Source organism: Lepisosteus oculatus, chromosome 12 (assembly GCF_040954835.1).
Source record: "Lepisosteus oculatus isolate fLepOcu1 chromosome 12, fLepOcu1.hap2, whole genome shotgun sequence".
Classification (NCBI taxonomy): domain Eukaryota; kingdom Metazoa; phylum Chordata; class Actinopteri; order Semionotiformes; family Lepisosteidae; genus Lepisosteus; species Lepisosteus oculatus.
The window spans coordinates 22489652-22508096 of NC_090707.1; the positions used below are offsets into that span (position 1 = coordinate 22489652).

At 33.2% G+C, this 18445-nt stretch overlaps 1 protein-coding gene across 13 annotated transcripts in view; it reads left to right on the top strand.

Annotated features, from left to right (window-relative positions):
* Positions 1–12564, top strand: part of tns1b (tensin 1b) — a 254799-nt gene extending 242235 nt beyond the window's left edge. For 10 of the 13 annotated variants that reach the window (XM_015359171.2, XM_006636697.3, XM_015359176.2 and 7 more), the window contains 7 exons: positions 3163–3240; positions 4449–4520; positions 5838–5864; positions 7079–7247; positions 7632–7700; positions 8041–8070; positions 10451–12564. In XM_015359171.2, the coding sequence (XP_015214657.1) occupies positions 3163–3240; positions 4449–4520; positions 5838–5864; positions 7079–7247; positions 7632–7700; positions 8041–8070; positions 10451–10592 (587 nt within the window). In that variant the 3' untranslated portion in view covers positions 10593–12564. The remainder of the gene's footprint in view (positions 1–3162; positions 3241–4448; positions 4521–5837; positions 5865–7078; positions 7248–7631; positions 7701–8040; positions 8071–10450) is intronic. The other 3 variants (XM_015359174.2, XM_069196623.1, XM_015359182.2) reach the window with 1 other exon arrangement.
* The last annotated feature ends 5881 nt before the right edge of the window (positions 12565–18445 follow it).

Consider the following 18445-nt stretch of genomic DNA (forward strand, 5'->3'; position numbering starts at 1 on the left):
AAGGAGACTAACAGTGACTTTTCAAACATACTGACAAAGCAATCTTGAAGGACTTTGTCAAGATTAACAGTAAAATACAGCCTACAGAACACAAGCAGATATTCAGGAGAAATGTAATTAAAACTGAGAACAGTAGATACATCTTTATACAGAGGACATCTGTGGGAGTCTGGAACAAACTACTCAGTAACATTGTTGAATCTTATACCTTGATACAATTGAAGAAATTGAAGAAATTCCTGGATTAATCACATTCTAACAACCAAATACACTAGACAGACCATATGGCCTTTTCTTGAAGCCCTTCTTATGTTCTTCGGCAGTATCAATGTGTAATGTTTTATTTTTATATTGTAGTGTATAGTTGTCGACTTTTAAGAAAAAAACTTCTTCTAAGAAAAACAGAAGAAGTTTAAATAGTAAACATTTTTTGTCGCGTAAAAAGTCGTCTATCGTTAAATGTGGTTAACACTAACAAATATGTGTCTTCTGTAATCAGCATGCTTGTATATTTGTTTAAAAGGCAAAAGAGTAAAGTCTTGGAATCTTGTTTAAGTCACGTTTATGGCCTTGATGTTCATGTCGGGATGTTATTTTTATTATACATGTTATATTTAGCTACACAGACAAGAATTTCTTATCACTACTTCCATGTGAAAGGTACAGTACAGCTACAGTATTGGTTGGGTTTGTCATTACTTTGAAAACATCCTGTTTGGGTAAATGTTATGTAAGCGTCTGTTTATTATTGTGAGAAATTCTGAATGATTGAGAAGCAGAAAAGGAATGGGAGTGTCAAAATAATTTTAATGTTTCAATTATTGTCCTATCTAAAGATTTGTCCATAAACTGTTGAGTGTTATGGCCCTATAGAAGCTTAGTCTTCTTCAACAGTCTGCTTACATACTTATGACTCAGTTGCAACTTAGAATGGCAAATAGCCTAAGTCAGAAGTACATAAGTACATTAGAAACAACTAAACACACCTTGACTAAAAACAAAAAGTGTCCTGATGTATTCAGAAATAATTCGAAATGTTATTCTCCTTATTTCTGTAACTTACTGGTACTTCATTAAAGTGATGAAGCCATGAAACCAGAGAGAGAAGACAATTTTTTATAACATTAGATGTAAATGATAGTATGTATTTAAACAAGTCTGAGGCTTGTGTTTACTTGTTTAATATTAAGTTTTTCAGAGATTAGTTTACACAATTAACAATACTTATGAGATCCATAAGGTATTAATGATAATGTATTTTAAAACCTTTCATCTAACATTCCCCTCCTCTTTAAGAAAGCCTTTCTGTTTAATTCCAATCCATGGTCAGATCTAAGCAACAGAAAGAGATTAATTTTTCTTAGCTTGGGAAAGAATGTCTTTTCTAGTGGAAACCATTTCCCTTTCAGCTGTTTACATTAAACTCTCTTACCAATATATAGTTGAATAAATTCTTTGTGCTCAAATATAGTTTTAAGGACTGGCAATCAGGGACCTGTAACATGAAAGGATTAAGTATGAGCCAAAACCCTAAAACGTCTGTTTTACATTTATACTGGGTTAGCCAAGTAGCACAATGTGACTAACAGAGGATTAAGACTGCTCACATATGGTACAGTAGCAAGGGCAGCCTGCAGCATAACTTTCAAGAAGCATTTTTATAGATGCCTTACCTGTTCCAGCACCTGGATAAATAATTTTAAAATTCTGTACTTCTACTTTTTAAATCTTATTTTCTGTTAATGTACAATATTTAAGCATCCTCCATGAAAGAATAGCTCAGCTAAATAGAAAATAGAGCATCAGGCCAATTCTATTTTTGAAATGCAAAAGTAAATTTCTTGAGTTTATGATCAATGGCCAGGCATTCACAAAGTCATAAATACAAGGACAACACCAAAACCTGCCTTCTTTTACCTAGTTTTGCTTTCACAGCAAATAACCCAAAAAATATTAATATGAATAACTCCAAATTAGAAAATCAAAACACAGATGCAGCCATTTAGAATGCTTGTCAAATCTCATGTCAATACACTGTGGTATACCACTTTCAGCCCTTCACTGTTCAAAACAGATCGATAGGTGGCACTTGTGTTAGGTTAGATGTTACTGAAATGGTAGTTCATTTAATGTTTTTTCTTAGTCTAATAATCATATTTCTTGATGTTATGTAAACATAAAATACATAGCCTAGCTAGCATTTTAAGATGTAGCGTGGCTGTACAGTATTTTATTTTGTAAAAAGGGAATCCCATGCCAAAAGTGAAGCCTGGACCTGACTTCGAATTTGTAATGCTCCTGGTTTCAGAAAATAATAAATTTCATGTATTGACTACAAACTAATCAAAACAACTGAAATTGTAAATATTGAGATTTGCTGTTATATTGTTGTTACTGTAGTATGCATTGCTCTAAATATTTTAATATTTTAATTATTGCTTGCAAAACGGTGATGTAAGTAATCGCATCTAGAAGAAGGCAGTCTGCTAGGACAACACTAATACTTTAGTTGATGTACAGTATAGTATGGATATTTGTGGATATTACTTAACGGAATTCTTTAACGTGTTTGTCACATCGGGAAATATATATATTTGATGTATTCAGCTCACACTCCAAACTAAAAATTAAATCATAGTACATGGTTTGCTTACTATAATAAGGCAGGACCTAAAGGACTTCAGAAGTAGTAACCTTCTCTAGGGTCCTTCTTTTTTAGCATTTGGTATTTTGCTTTGTTGCAGATGGATGTGTTTCACATTTGACACTATTTGCATGCTTTCATCCAGGACTGGATTTGCTTTCTTGCCTCAACCCTCCTTTGAAAACAAGCACCATGCAGTCTGCATTTTTGCCACCAGGTGTCCTCATGTTGACAAGTAGTCCAAGAATCTCTGAACAACTATGGCAGTTTTGTATCCCTGCCCTTTCGTCTCTCTCTTCCTAGTTTCATCCACTCTGATCTTCTCCACCGCTCCCCATCTCCATTTCTGTCCAAGCGTCCAACCCTCTGCACCTACTGTCCCAGCCGACATGTGTTGTTTCATCATAACGCCATTCCCATCGGTTGTTAACAGTGCCTTAGACAGTAGTTCAAAACTGTTGTTTTACCAATACATACTGTACTACAGGATAAAAGGGTATTATTATTTGTTTTCCCAGGGTGTCTGTCTGCACTGGTGTATCAGCACTCAATTACTCCCCTGGCTCTTCCCTGCAAACTTGTTATCCCAGCTAGAGGTATTTTTTTTTGCTTTATGTCACTCTATAAAAAAATAACATTTTGAAGCTCCTGGTTCCTGTTTATGAGCATCATTTAAACTCTGATGTTTAGGCATCTGGCTGTCCAGCTTTTCAGTTATGTTTGTGTTATAGATTGTCTCTTCTCATGTTTCATACAATGTCTTATTGTTTCATGAGATTTTTGACATTGGCGTTTTTGACTGCTAACGTTTCTTTGCCTTTTATAAAGTTTCTTTCACCATTAGATTTACACAATACTTTGTACAGTACAAAATGTACACCATGTTATAGTCCATGAGGTCTTTTATTAGAATTAGCAAAAAAAAAATACTTATTATTGCGAACTCCATGGTGATAAAGGTTTGTGTGACATGTTCCAGTGCAAATTAAAGGAATAGACTAGGAAATTTTTAATCCTTTGTCTAATCAGGTATAGGAATTGAGAACAAACTCTCATTTACAGTGATGACCTGGAGTCCCATTTATGCAGAAAGTTATTTAATGGAGCAATCTAAGTACAACTGTAGTGTCCCATACAGGATTAAAAACTGTAAACCTGCTCTCTGCAGCACAGAGCCTAAGCTTATTCTCCATAATTTTTGGAAAAAACAATAAGATTGTTCATGTTTAATGAATAAACATTTCACTAAAAATCTATTATTTTCTACAAAGATCCCTCAAATTGTTACTAAACAACATATTTTTATTCAACACAACATACAGATTAAGTATCCCTTTAATTATTAGGAAATGCCCAATTAGAGACACTTCAATCATTCTGATTTGTGCACATACTGAATTTCTAGATTCATGTTACCCACAAAGATCCTATGGTATGTAACTTGCATAGTCCCTGCCTGATTATGTTAGCTGAATATTGCATCTCACTGAAACAATGAATCTATGTTAAATCACTCTCCTGAATTTGAAAAGCATAATTTACTGGTGATTGAATTGAATTGTGCAAGGGTCAAAGGAGTCAGTTGAGATCTTGTGATTTTGTACTTAATTTCAAAATGTCCTCAATTTTGTGCCAGTGATTCAATTTCCTCCCAGCTTCCAAAGACACACTGCCTAGAGATTGATTAGCTTACTAATAATCTACCTCTAATTTGTGACCTTTTACAGTATACGCATTATAATTAGAATAACTGGTATAGTATAATATATCAGGTGTTTCTTTATGTTTGTTTTTTTTCCTCTAGATCCTCATGATGAAACCCCAGAGGTAGCAACACCTACAAATTCAGCCTCAGATCTTCTGAAACAGGGTGCAGGTAGAGACGAATCAGAAAATTTTGGTGTTCGTCCACATACTGTACTTGACTTCACAGTGTTGTTGATCTTTATTTTGGGGGTCAGAATCTAAACAGAAATCAAATGCAAACTCCCCCATTACAATACAAAAATACTGTCTAGATCTTTATTTATACAATTTTAAACGTCTTTATTTTTTCATAACAATTGTGAACACTTAAATAAAATAAATAAACAAAGTTTAAAAATAGTAAGATTTTAAATCAATTTACACATCTTTAGCATGGAGAAAAAGAACAATGAAGATATAGGTTAATTGGCTTCTGGGCAATTGGTGTGTGTGTGTGCATGTCTGAGTGTGCCCTGCGATGCACTGGCGTCCTGTCCATGTTGTATCCTGCCTTGCTCCCGTTGCTTCCTGGTATAGGCTCTGGCTCCTCAGCGACTCTTCATTGGATAAAGCGGTCAGGAAATGGAATGACGAAGTTCTTCAAAAACCATTTCATTTAATTTTCTTAGATATAGAAGCATAATTTGTTCTATTGGACAAACCTCTAGTTTAAGCAAATCGTTTGCTCTTTCCTTTGAGGATTGTTATCTCTTACCTATTATCATTTTCTTTTAAAATTAGAATATATTTTGTTTGCATTTTAAGAAATCTAGATATGTATCATTTAGATGGCATATTATACCCCAAAATAGAATGAAGGGTTTTAAAGAAGAGCTTTTAAACAAAGCTCAAGTCACAAAATGCAAGCATATTATCCATTTTTAATATGAATTATTCTATGATTTTTATGGACATGCTATCATTCACAATTAAAGTTACGACATTATAGTTGTTAAAATAACGTAGATAAGTAGAAAGATTCACAGACCAAATTATCACAATGTATTTTTTTGGGTTACTTTATTTCTAACAACTTAATTGAACTGATAAAGAAAATCCAGAAAAAATGAAAACCTATTGTCACACTGGATTTCATAAAAACAATATTACATGTTTTTCATTTCTTTTGTTTCCTTTTACATAAAACTGTCTTTAAAGGATTTATTTTATTATGTTTTAAATTTTCCAGGAATTAACAGCTCAAATATTTTTCATTGTTTATGTTGGCAATGTTTTTCAGCTACAATTGTATGGTTTGTGGCAGTTGTGATAATAACAATACATTTGACTAATTCATGTTGTTCATTCAACAACGCCTACAAAAATAAAAGTAAACATTACCAATTAATTTTTTTTAAATATTATTTTACATTGCCATTGTTTAGTTATATGATATCATTAATGAGTCTATTTTTCCCACTCTTTTGTTACTGTCATATTAATATAGGGCAGAAGGTCCCTCCAGAAGCCCATGGTAATTAATATTTTATCTGTGAATCTTTGTCCCTGTCTACGTTCTTGATAATATCGATTTGGACAAGAAAATAAATGCATCATTTTTTTTCTATGCTGTGCAGTATTTGCATGGGCAAGTGTTTTTTATAATATATGGAATTCTGTCTTTCTATCCTGTTTTAAGACATGCCTAGAAAGCTTGCCTTTAATACTTTTCAATATAGTAAAAATACTTAATTTTCATAAAGGACTTACCTTTTCTACACAGTAGCATGGAAACTATACCGTTTGCATGTCTGTGCAGCTGCATCTCTATAGGCTGAATTCCTGAACCTTGAAAATAAAATGTAACATAAACTAATATTTGCTTTTCCTGATTTTTACATATCTACAAATGTTTTTTTATATTGTTTTAATTAAAAATTATTTTTAGTATTTTGCTAGGTGTGAGAACAAAAATTATTGTGCATCTAGGATGATATACTCAATAATAACCTCATTAATAGCATATCACTTATCTTTTAGTTTTATATGTAAGGTAATGGGACGTTTGACTGTTTTTCACTGGATGGACAGTTACCATTTGGGCTTCCATAGCTGGCTTCTTAAAGCCCCCTGTGTAGTGTTGGGCCTAGTCTGGAATAACTAGGCAAGAGAAACACATTAGAAAAATGAAAATAGGGAGAAGGGGTTTCTAGACGAGGAGAGTGAGATACGTATATGATATGTCCTTCGGAAATGGGCAAAGATGACATGGACATAAGCTGGGTATTCCTCCAGTCTATACTAATAAAGACTGAAAATTGATAGTCTGTCGAACTTTAATGTGGTTTGATAGATAGACTGTAATTAGACCAAAGTGTTACACCTGGAACGTTAAACTATATTTCAGAATAATCAATAATCCTTTATGATGAGCATAAAGATGTTTTAAATTTTTAAGACATTTTATTTGTCAGTTTAGAAAAACGTTTATTTATTCCATAAAGCATATATACAGTATATGAGGAGTTATTTAAAGTCTTCAGCACCAACTGCATTGTTGTTTCAAAAGGGACAAGTGTTGTACACAGTATAACATTGTCTCCATAGTGCCTTGAGAAAAGATTAAAGCATTTTCCTATTCACCTACTGTAGGTTTTATATGTACTGACTTAACATTTCATCTCAAGAGTGCAACATATTTATTTACTTGCTTTAATATGGAAAAAAATGTTTTCATTATTTTCACAGCTTGCAATGTCCTTTATATCAACTCAGTGGACATGGAATCCCTCACTGGCCCTCAAGCAATTGCTAAAGCAATTTCAGAAACTCTTGCAGCTAACCCACCGTACAACGCCACCATTGTACATTTTAAAGTATCTGCACAAGGCATCACCCTCACAGACAACCAGAGAAAGTAAGTGAACTTACTTTCTTGCTAACAATAATATAGTAAGCAGTAGTATTCAGGGTATTGAATACTAATGTTATTCAATATTAATTAAGACAAAACAGTATATAGATAACAAAACAGTTTTTAAAATATATAATGAGCAACAGCTGTCATATTTTAATATTTTGTTTAAATTATTTGAATTATTAGTTCCTATAGTTATGTAGATACAGTTTATAAACATCAATCATTAAAAGAAGTTACTTTATCTTAAAAGCTGCTGTGGAGGTTTTGATAAAACAAAATATTGTTTATTTAGCATAACTAGATCCATACTCAATACACTACCTTTACCCATGACTTCAAACAAAGTAATGTAACTAATTTGGATTTTTTTCTTGCTTGAAGGCTTTTCTTCCGGCGACACTATCCAATCAACACTGTCACATTTTGTGATTTGGATCCACAGGAAAGAAAGTAAGTATCGTTAGCCAAATGTAAAAATGAATTTTCTTAGAAGTTAATTTTTTAATCTTTGGAGGTGTGAGAATTAAAAAAATAACAAAAGGTAATTCTTGCAGAGTAAGCTATTTTGTTGGTTAATTAGCTCATATTTATAATATCAGTTTATTTTGAATGAGTGAAATATTGCCATACTTACAGTATCACAGCATTTGTGTTCTTATTAGAACTGGGGTAGACACAACAGAAATGTGTTGAAGACATTCTGAACACATTGCAATTTCACTAACACACTAACAGAGTCAAAGTACTTCTTACCTTTTATAAATGAAGACTAACTGCAACTATTTTACAGGTGGAGTAAAGCAGATGGAGGCAGTGCAAAGTAAGCTATTATGTTATTATTGTTTAAAACACAATTATTGGATTATTTTGTCTCTTTTGAATAATTCAGGCACACTTGGTTAAAAAAATATTTATTAACAGTGACACACACTACATTACACACAACATATATGTATAACACACGCGTTTCCTTATGCACAGTACAAGTTTCCAGAAAAGAGGACCCAGAGGCCTAAAATCCTAACCAAACAGAAAAATCCCAGACTCTTACAAAGTATTAAACTCTTAACACCCACAAAGGCAAGAATAAGAGATAAGCTGCCTTCTTAACTTAGAATACAACCTGCAGTTAAATCTCTCTGCAAACCCCAAAATAAGGGAGAACCGTATTATAAAACAGCTATACTGAAAAGACAAGTCTTTAAACATGTTTCAAAATATTACTTACTGTGCCTTTAAATATTACATACCTAAAATAAATGTTACTATAAACATGTGATAAAATAATCTTTATCTTAATGCTAAAAACATTTATGTGAACAAAACATCCACTCATGAGCTGCAGAAAAATAGACATACTGAAACCTGTCTGGTACCTTATTTGATACCCAAGTCAGTACAGTTGTCTAATCTTGTCAAATAAGGGCTTATATTCATTTGAATCAGAGGATAAGAGCTCTTCCATTCACATGAACATGAATGAATATGAACAGATCTCAGAACAGCAATACATTTTTATTTATTTTTGACTTATTTGATCAATTTAAATCATACTTAGTGCAAAAAACTTGTATTGTCTTATATTATTTTTGTTACTGACATGACAATGTCTCAAGATTTTTCCTTCAAAGAGCAATTTACTATTATACTGGTGAGGAACAGATATCTCAAATCTGTAGCTTTACAAAGTTTTTCAAAGCCAAAAGTTTTTTTTTACTTATTATTGCAAATTCTTCTTTTTGGGTATGTTTTGTAAGCTTTTATTTTCATAGAAGTGAAATCAAATACTGATCCCGACAGAGTATAAAAAAACACAATAATAAATATGATCTAATTTCTAATGGAGTTTGTAAACAGAAGTTTGGAAAAGGTCAAATTTTAGGCTCTCTCACTTCTGTTCTAAATATATTACTACTTGAGTGCCATTTACAAGCATCTTTTCTTGAAATCAGCTTTTACTCTTACCAGAGACAAACTTTACTTTCCTATTCTCTATTTGTGACTTGTCATCCTCTGCTATTCCTACTAGTAGCAGCAGCATTTGTTGCCTGTCTTTTGTGGGTCTTACAGTCCTTACCAACCTTGCAGTCAGGCTGTCATTTCCTCAGCCAGGCAAGTTATGCCAAATTTTAATATACTGTCCCATAAGTTCTATAAATATAATTTAACAGAACCTTTGAACCGGTGTTTGTAAATTCCAGGAGTTTTGGAGGCAGTCACATTTTAATATTGCCAACTTCTGTTCTCTTACATATAAATATCTCAGATACCTTCCTGAGGGCTCTTTGTGCTCATCTTATCTCACATACCTCCCTCCACCTCATCTTCACCCTTGCAGTAGGTCCCTGGCTCATTTCTTGTAAGTGAGCAGAGACACATCAGCCTTGGCCTTACACTCAGGTTACCACTTCCTCATCAAGATCAGTTAAGGCAAATTTTAATATGTTATCCCTGTAAAATCCATACTTTTTTCACATTAATTAGTGTTTCACCAAACTACTGAAATATAATGTCTATGAACGCATAAAAGCTATGGTATTTAGAGACACTAAAACCTGACAACATACTGTACAGTACAATTATCTTTCTGGATTCTAGGTTCTTGGCTGTCTCTCTTTCTCATTCATCTCTTTTCTCTTTTAAACTGTATAAACTTTTATATCAGCTTTTTTTTTTGCTTCTGTTAGCTTTGTTGTTGCTTTTCTTGAAGCTTGTTGCTTGCTACTAGTTGCATAACCAGTTAATAAACCTTAGTAAAGCATGCAATTAATCTCATTACAACCTGCTACTGTTTTTAACACTTGCAATGATAGACTTGGATGACCTGGTCACATTCTGTTGCTGGTTTATTTGTGTGCTGCTGATTAAATTGTGTGGTGATACAGTAAAATAAAACTGTACATGACTAAGAGCAAATCTGTTTTTTATTGCAATAGTTTCTTTCCCCTTATTTGGCAGATGAATATCGATACCCTTTTTAATTCTCACATCATTTCTGTGTTTGTGCAGAAGTCTGTCGCGTCATACAATATTGAATAAAATATTGAGTAAATTAAAGAAAGATCACTTTAACTACAATATCAATTCACAGAAATTTCAAAGTGTCTGATGTATTCCAAAAGGAAAAAAAAACCTTTGATGAAAGGAAAGAGGTTCTGTCAAATTCTTAACATTCTTTTAACTTTTTGTTTCTCTATCAGATTTTTTGGATTTGTGGCCCGGAAACAAGGAAGCACAACAGATAATGTCAGCCACCTGTTTGCTGAGATGGACCCAGACCAACCTGCCACAGCTATTGTCAACTTTGTCTCCAAGGTGATGATTGGCTCACAGAAACGATGAGTTCCCATCAGCCGTCATTTTGTTTATTGGGAGGAGCTTTTTTGTTTTGTTTTATTTGTTACTTTTTGTTTTTTGGTTGGTGATGTTTTTCTTGGAAGGACTTAGAGTTGAACCGAGATGGAGACAGAGAAAGTGCATCAAGGGGCAGTGGCAGGAATGGTAATGGTGGGAGATAATCTCTATCTTTGTGCACAAAAGAGCAAAAAAGAGGAAATGATGTCGGTGAGCTTAATTTAAGAGAAGGCAAAAGAAAAAAGCAAAGTTGAATGAAAAAAGGGTTTACTGAAATCTTACGGGCTTTGGATTGATTAACCAAAGAATAGAATGCATTGAAAGTACAGTAAGTGATTTTAATTGATGGTCCATTTCAAACAAAGAACCTTTAATAGCATTTTTTAGAACATGCCAGTTAAAATGGATGTAATTCTATCAGTGTAAAAGTGTTAATTTTAAGTTTCTGAATATAGTTTGCACCCATGTTATCTTACATAATAATACATACCATAATATAGTTTAGTCAAGGAAGTATGCGTGATAGCTTGGTGTAAGGTTCTTCATATACATGTTGCAAACACTTCATTCTAAGTCCCAGAATAAATTATGTAGTGTTTGTTTTACAATGTATATGGGTGCAAATGTTCTTGAGAACAGAAATGTTCTCTCCCAAATACAGGAGATAATATATTTACATCTGTGCACATTGTAATCCTATAGTTGTTGTTTTTAGGTATTATTTCCCAAAGATAAAAAATATCTAGTTCGATTAGTCAATCCTAGAGCACAATAGATTTCAGCACTTATAGACGGATTGCTTTTGCCTGTGAACTGTGGACACGGGACTCCTGAATGTACTGCATTTAGCTGTTGTCTTGTATTAGGCTTTGCTTTGCTTTTTGTGAGAGGACAGTTCCTGATTGAAAAAAACACAAATGGCTTATTCTGGTTACACACACTGAGATGCTCCAGCATCTAGAAATACACAAGGAGTTTTTTTTAACACTGGAGAGACCCAGAAATTGACAGCTGGGTGATTGCACTGTTCTGCATGTAAAACTAAAACTGTAACCTTGCTGCCAATTTTTTGAGCTAAGTGTAAGTTTCCCAGTTTTAAATTATCCTAAAAACAATTGTCCTGTTCTAACCTTATATATATATACTGACTGAGGACATTGTTTATGCAGTTATGAATGTTAATGTATGTAGCAGTCAAAAGAGGGGGAAAATATGTGTAATATTGTTTATAATAATGCATGAATGCAAGCATCGTTTCTTTCTGGTTTCATTTTAGACATATTATTCAAAACCAATTTCAAATATTAAAATGATGAAAAGGTGTAGTCCTCTTAAAATAGTTGAGTGCTAATGTCTCCAATAATACTCCCAGCAGAGCTCCTTTACAAATTCAGATTACTGCTATATTTCAATGTATCTACTTCTCAGACTGAAGGCTGATTTTTGCAGAACAAGCCATTTTATAGCCAAGGATTACTGTCCTCTCAGCCACAATCAGATTTATAGCTACGACATCTATAGAGAGAAAATTTCCTATCACTGCTCAACAGATCGCTTTACTTTAAATATATATACAGTATATATACAGTATATATACACACACCATACCGAAAAGTAAGCTAATCAAAATATATATAAAATACAAAAAGTTACTTTACTAAAATATTTATTTTTTTGCTATGTCGCTCTATGTTAACTCATATATAAAATTCTTGTATAGTCTACGTAAAGATTACGTAAAGCATTTAAAATACTTTTTATTTTGGCTAAGATGTCAAAATCGACAGATTTTGAACAACATTTAAGAAATATATAAGATGTAAAGTGTATGTATGTTAAAGCTTGTCACTATATGTTTTGAATATTTTTTCACTGCATCATTTTTCTTGCCTTGTGTTTTCTTAGTTGGATCCAAATAGGCATGTAAGGGGTTAAAGAAATAAAATATTTGAAAAAGTTATTGTTTCCTTAAGTATGTGGAAAACGGCATTTAATGTGACTCCCAAACAAATTAAAAACTTTCAGGCCAACAACAGTGCCAAAACACATTTTTTTTGTCTTTTTCGTGTTTGTATACTGTATATAAGTTTGAAGATATATACAGTACCTTGCTAATGTATTCAGACCCCACCTTTATTGTCCCATTTTGTGAAATTGCAAATTGATGCTTACACACTTGTTTAAACTATTTTACTCAAAACTTGAATACTTAAAATGAAGACTTCTATGGTTAAAAATTAAATTCAGCAAAAACTAAAGCAAAGAAATGGAAATATGTTGATTGCATAAGTATTCAGACCTGTGAATTCAGTATCTAACGGAAGTAACTTTGGCTGAAAGACTTTTTAGCTCATCTTTGCACACTAGCTTGATGCAATTTTTGCCCATTCCTTTTGGCTTATTTGTTCAAGCTCTCTCAAGTTAAGTCCATTGCTTACGGACAGGAGTTTTTAACAGATTCTCCGAAGTACTCAAGTCCGGACTTTGATTGGGCAACTTAAAGTCATTCATTGTCAGTTTGGCCTTGTGCTTTGTGTAACAGACCTGTTGAAAGGTTAATTTTCTTTCAAATTTTAAGTAATCCATTTTTCACTCAGTCATAAAAGATTTTCCAGTGCCTGCTGAGGAGAAGACTATAGAATAATAATAATTAATAATAATTGCTTACACTCAAAGCACTTTACAGGTAATGGGGACTCCCCTCCACCACCACCAATGTGCAGCATCCACCTGGATGATGCGACAGCAGCCATAGTGCGCCAGAACGCTCACCACACATCAGCTATCAGTGGGGAGGAGAGCAGAGTAATGTAGCCAATTCATAGAGGGGGATTATTAGGAGGCTATGATTGGTAAGGGCCAATTGGAAATTTGGCCAGGACACCGGGGTTACACCCCTACTCTTTTCAAGAAGCGCCCTGGGATTTTTAATGACCACAGAGAGTCAGGACCTCGGTTTTACGTCTCATCCGAAGGACGGCGCCTGTTTACAGTATAGTGTCCCCATCACTATACTGGGGCATTAGGACCCACATGGACCGCAGGGTGAGCGCCCCCTGCTGGCCCCACTAACACCTCTTCCAGAATGATGCTGCCATCAGCATGCTTGAATGTAGGGACCTGGTGTAGACCAGGTGAAGACCTGGAGATACACTGTGTTGGTTCTGCACCAAATGCAATACTTGGCATTTAAATCACAAAGTTCCAATTTGCTTTCATTTGACCACAATACCCTTTACCACATTTTTGCAGGGTCACTCAGGTCATTTGGTACAAGCTCTATATGAGCTCTAAGAATGCAGATTTTTAGTAATGACTTCCTTCTTGCCTCCCTGCCATCAATGTCTGCCTTACACACATACAGTAGGTTTATTTATTCTGAATCCATGTGAACTACTATTATTTTACACAGTGACCAGCCAATTAATCGAATGGCCCAGGCTAAATGAGGAAGAGAAGAAAAGAAACACAACATTTCCACAGCCGAAACATTGTGTTTCTTTACTTCTCTTTTCAGCATGGAATAAACCTTTACTTGTCCCTTTGCAGCCCACGCATGCTGAGTTTATACAATCATGACATTTCCATTTTTCCTTCATATTATTACTTTGCTTCTTTTATTTATTTATTTTGCTTTGTACATAACTATTAATTGCTTCATGCTGAAAAGAAGAAGAAAACACAATGTTTCGGCTGTGGAGCCTTCTTCAGGTGTCAACCTGGAGTTGAGGTTCAGGTGACACCTGAAGAAGGCTCCACGGCTGAAACGTTGTTTTCTTTCTTCTTTTTTTTCAGCATGGAATAAACCTATTACTTGTTCCTTTGCAGCCTGCGCATGCTGATGCAGCTACCCACCTGAACTATTAATTGCTTCTACAAAGTGTCATGACTGCAAGCTTAAAAGCAACAAAATGTGAAAGGTGCGCAAGAGTCTGAATACCTTTAATGCATCTATAAATGTACTGTAAATTGAATTTGGTATTGATATAAAATTAAAATCCAACTTTTTCATTAGATAAGACATAATCTCACTTCTGTTTACTCATGGACAAAGATTAAAAAATTATTCAACTAAAAACATTCCTACAGGCCGATCGTGTTTGGATATCTCAAACACTAAACATTGCTAATAAATGTTAATTTGATGTAAAAATTATTCTTTTAAAAAATATATCGATTTATTTGTCTTCAAAATTAAAAAAAAACAAAAGTTAAATTTATTGTAATTGAAAGCTAAGTAAAATCAAACTGGTAATAGATCTTTAAAAATATACAGTGGGAGCTATATGCCAATAGAATCATACAGATAATAAAAAACATCAGAGAAATCCAGCATACATAAACTTTTATTGGGTTCAATCTAACTTAATTGTTGTACAGCACTTGTTTGTATCATGCTGAGAAAAAATGATTAAATATGGGTTACATAAACAGGTGTATAATTGTGTGTGAAAGATGCCTGTTTCTGACAGCAGATGAATACAGTCTATTGCAAATTGGATGTTTATAGTATCAGTCTGTACATACATTGTATACACAGACTGTATACAGTACTGTGTATACACTGTATACAGTACTTTTATTAAAAAAAACACAAAAGCCAAGCTCTGTCTGAGCTCTAGCTGAGTCTTTTCATATTCCCTACCTAGTATTAGAGTTGGGCATAAAGATGCTTACCTTCTAAAACTCTAAAACTCTTTACCAATAAAATTTTTAGAAAACTCACAATATAATGTCTACGTGCTTTTCTATTGGTATTTGTTTTCTTTCTTATCACTCTGGTGCAAACGCATAAAATTGAGCCAGCAGTTCGACACCCTGTTATAAATCCCAGCTTCCTGGTTTTACCTGTGACCAGAACAATTGTCTTCAACCACATTGGCTTGTGAGGAATGTAGTTGAGTTGTTTAAAGTCGTACTTATTTACAGTAATTACGAAAAAAATGGCAGAAAATACTTCAGTTTGCTATAAAACACAATAACATGGCACATTCTCACATAAGGTGGTATTGTATGCCTTCGTATTAATATGAAGTGTTTGAAAGGAAATCTAAATATAGAAAAACAAGTTAATAGAATAAAGTTATTCGGTAATTCAAATGTACAGTACTTCACTATCAACCTTTTTGTCCCTTAAGAAAGATGGATTGTCGAAATAACATGCAGCAATTTCAGGTTATGTCAGATTGGTGCCTGAGGGTTTGTAAAAGGCATCAGAGATTTCTAAGTTTACATTGTGAATGTCACTAAGGTAAATTCATATAAGCCAGAGCTTACTGACCAATGGAATTTAGAGGATGCAGATCATCATTTATCATTTGGGAAACCTAAAAGCACCAGTTTGCATAAGGAAACTCATGGCTTCATATTGTATATGTGTCTGAACCTTTTAAATATTAAGAAGTTCACCATATGGATTTCTTTATAATAAAACTGTAAATAAATTCATTTTGTACTTATAATACATAAGAAAACATTATAAGGCAAAATCACACAGCACTATTATCCCTCTATCTGCATTTCTTTATATAGATTCTCTTTGAACTCAGAATGTCAATCAGTTAGCATCAACAATGCAAACCCCAGGGAAAACGGAAAAAATTAGAAGTCTTGGCTTGGCTAATGCAATTGCATTTCAGGCATGCTCCATTATGTGGTCTGGATTATTACTGCTATTTTCAATATTGTCTAAGCCCATGTATCTCTAAAGAACATTAAGATATGCAATCTATTTTTATTGCATTTGGTATGATAGACAGAAACTATTGGACATTTCACATTTATATGAGTAAAATTAGTAAGAACAACTGCCATGAATTTCGCAATGGGATGGAACTGAAGCTTTAATATTCAAACAGAAACCATACAAATTTTTGTACATATTGTATATGGATCTGTATGAAACATGGTACCAGGTCAAACAATGGCAAATATTTTTGGCAAAGAAAGGATAATATAATATACCAGGTTTTCAGTCCGGTAGTTTTTTTTTTTTACTATTTTACTTAATAACTGAAATAATAAAAAAAAATAATACAGATTATTTCTATTGATTTATTAAAAAGTAATTTAGTTCTCCATGTTTTAAAATTGATATTGAAAGTGTAAAATAGCTTAAAATATATTACTCTTATTTGTTCCTTGTAAAAATGTACTTATTTTGGCTTTTTTGCTTGGAGACTTGAAAAGGTCTTAATTTTGAAATAAATGAGATACAGCCCCATTAAGAGCCTTAAAATTCTTAAAACTTCTTTAAGAAGACGTGATAACAGTGATATTAAGCTACAGTTTCTTAGCCCCAGTGAGAACAATATCACTATCATATGAAAAGGTTTCTGATTGCAAATGGTTTTCCCAGCATTACTGGACCCAATATATTGAAAGATACGTTTAAGGTTGTAAGATGGAAAAATATTGTATTCTGTGAGATTTCCAACATCACAGTGGCTGCATTAGAAATTAAATTGTAATGACCAATGTTCTTTCATGTTGCTATAGAGCTACTAAATTAGACTTACTTTTATCTGTACTGTTATTGTTAGCATGAATTTTAGAGTTCAGAATATTATATCATTAATATGTGCCACTTTTTCATGACTGCAGACAAGGTTTAGCTTCCATTAAAAAAATCTCTGACAACATTACAAATCATGTGCCTGTTTCATACATTATTACACATAATGCTACTGCTTTTTGTCCCAAAAATTGAGGTTAACATAACAGTGACACAAGAAATATAAACATTTACTTAAGAACAGTAATTTATTTCAATGTATTTGTTCCTCACAATTCTAACATTTTGCAATGTCTACTTTTAATTTGACAGCTACTTATGCAATCAAATGTAATTGGTAATCTGTGTGATGCCATCAACAATTTAAAAATCCTTTATAAGAATAGAAAGAACAAAATAGAGACAACCCCTGTTTACAGTATATATTTATATTAGAAGATAGTGTATTTTCTACTCCTAGCCCTGTGATGTACCCTTTACTTAGTGATAGTTAATGATATACAGTAGAACGTGTGAATGTATTAACATGGCTGTACAGATCTTCTGTGTATTTTTATTTGCTTTATATTGTATGGCTAAATTGTTTCTGAAAATTAAATAAAGGCAATATAAAAGTGCTATATTAAACTATATCATTGCTTGAAATTATATCTTTCTGTTGTACATATTTCTGCCTTGGAGAAAGCATGCTACTGTAGGTGCAGACATATATCTTGCTTATACAGGATAAAATAAAAAATTAGTGTCTCATAGTATGATCCCTTGTTCATGTAAATTAACAGACAATAAATTCATATGTGGACTTTGGACGAAAGACAATTCAAAGGTCAGCCATTTTATGAATCGAATGACTAAATATTACAAATGACTGTCTATCCGAAATGATATATTATAGTGTGGAAAAATGACCAGTAAACACTGAACTTTGATGGTGAATTATTTGTATACACATAACCTAAGTGAGGTTTGTCTCACACACACTGAAACTGTGACATTCACAATCCCAGCTGACAAACACAGAGGTCATGCATTATCATCAGGAGTAACTTTAACTTATGGTATGGTATTATATGAACGTCATGGAAATATCCCCTTTTGACTTCTCAGAATTTAGATGAAAATGTCAATGTTAGTGGGGTCATTCTTTGCAAAGGAAGGGTATTGTAGAGAGGTAACCTGATGAACTGGACCTGTTTCTTAGAATTAACCTCAATGCACAAAGATATGAATACATCAGCCACATGATGCCCCTTATCCTCAAATAACAATTACATATTAATGAATTTCTATATTGAAATCTTTAATGTTACATGGAATTAATACTCTA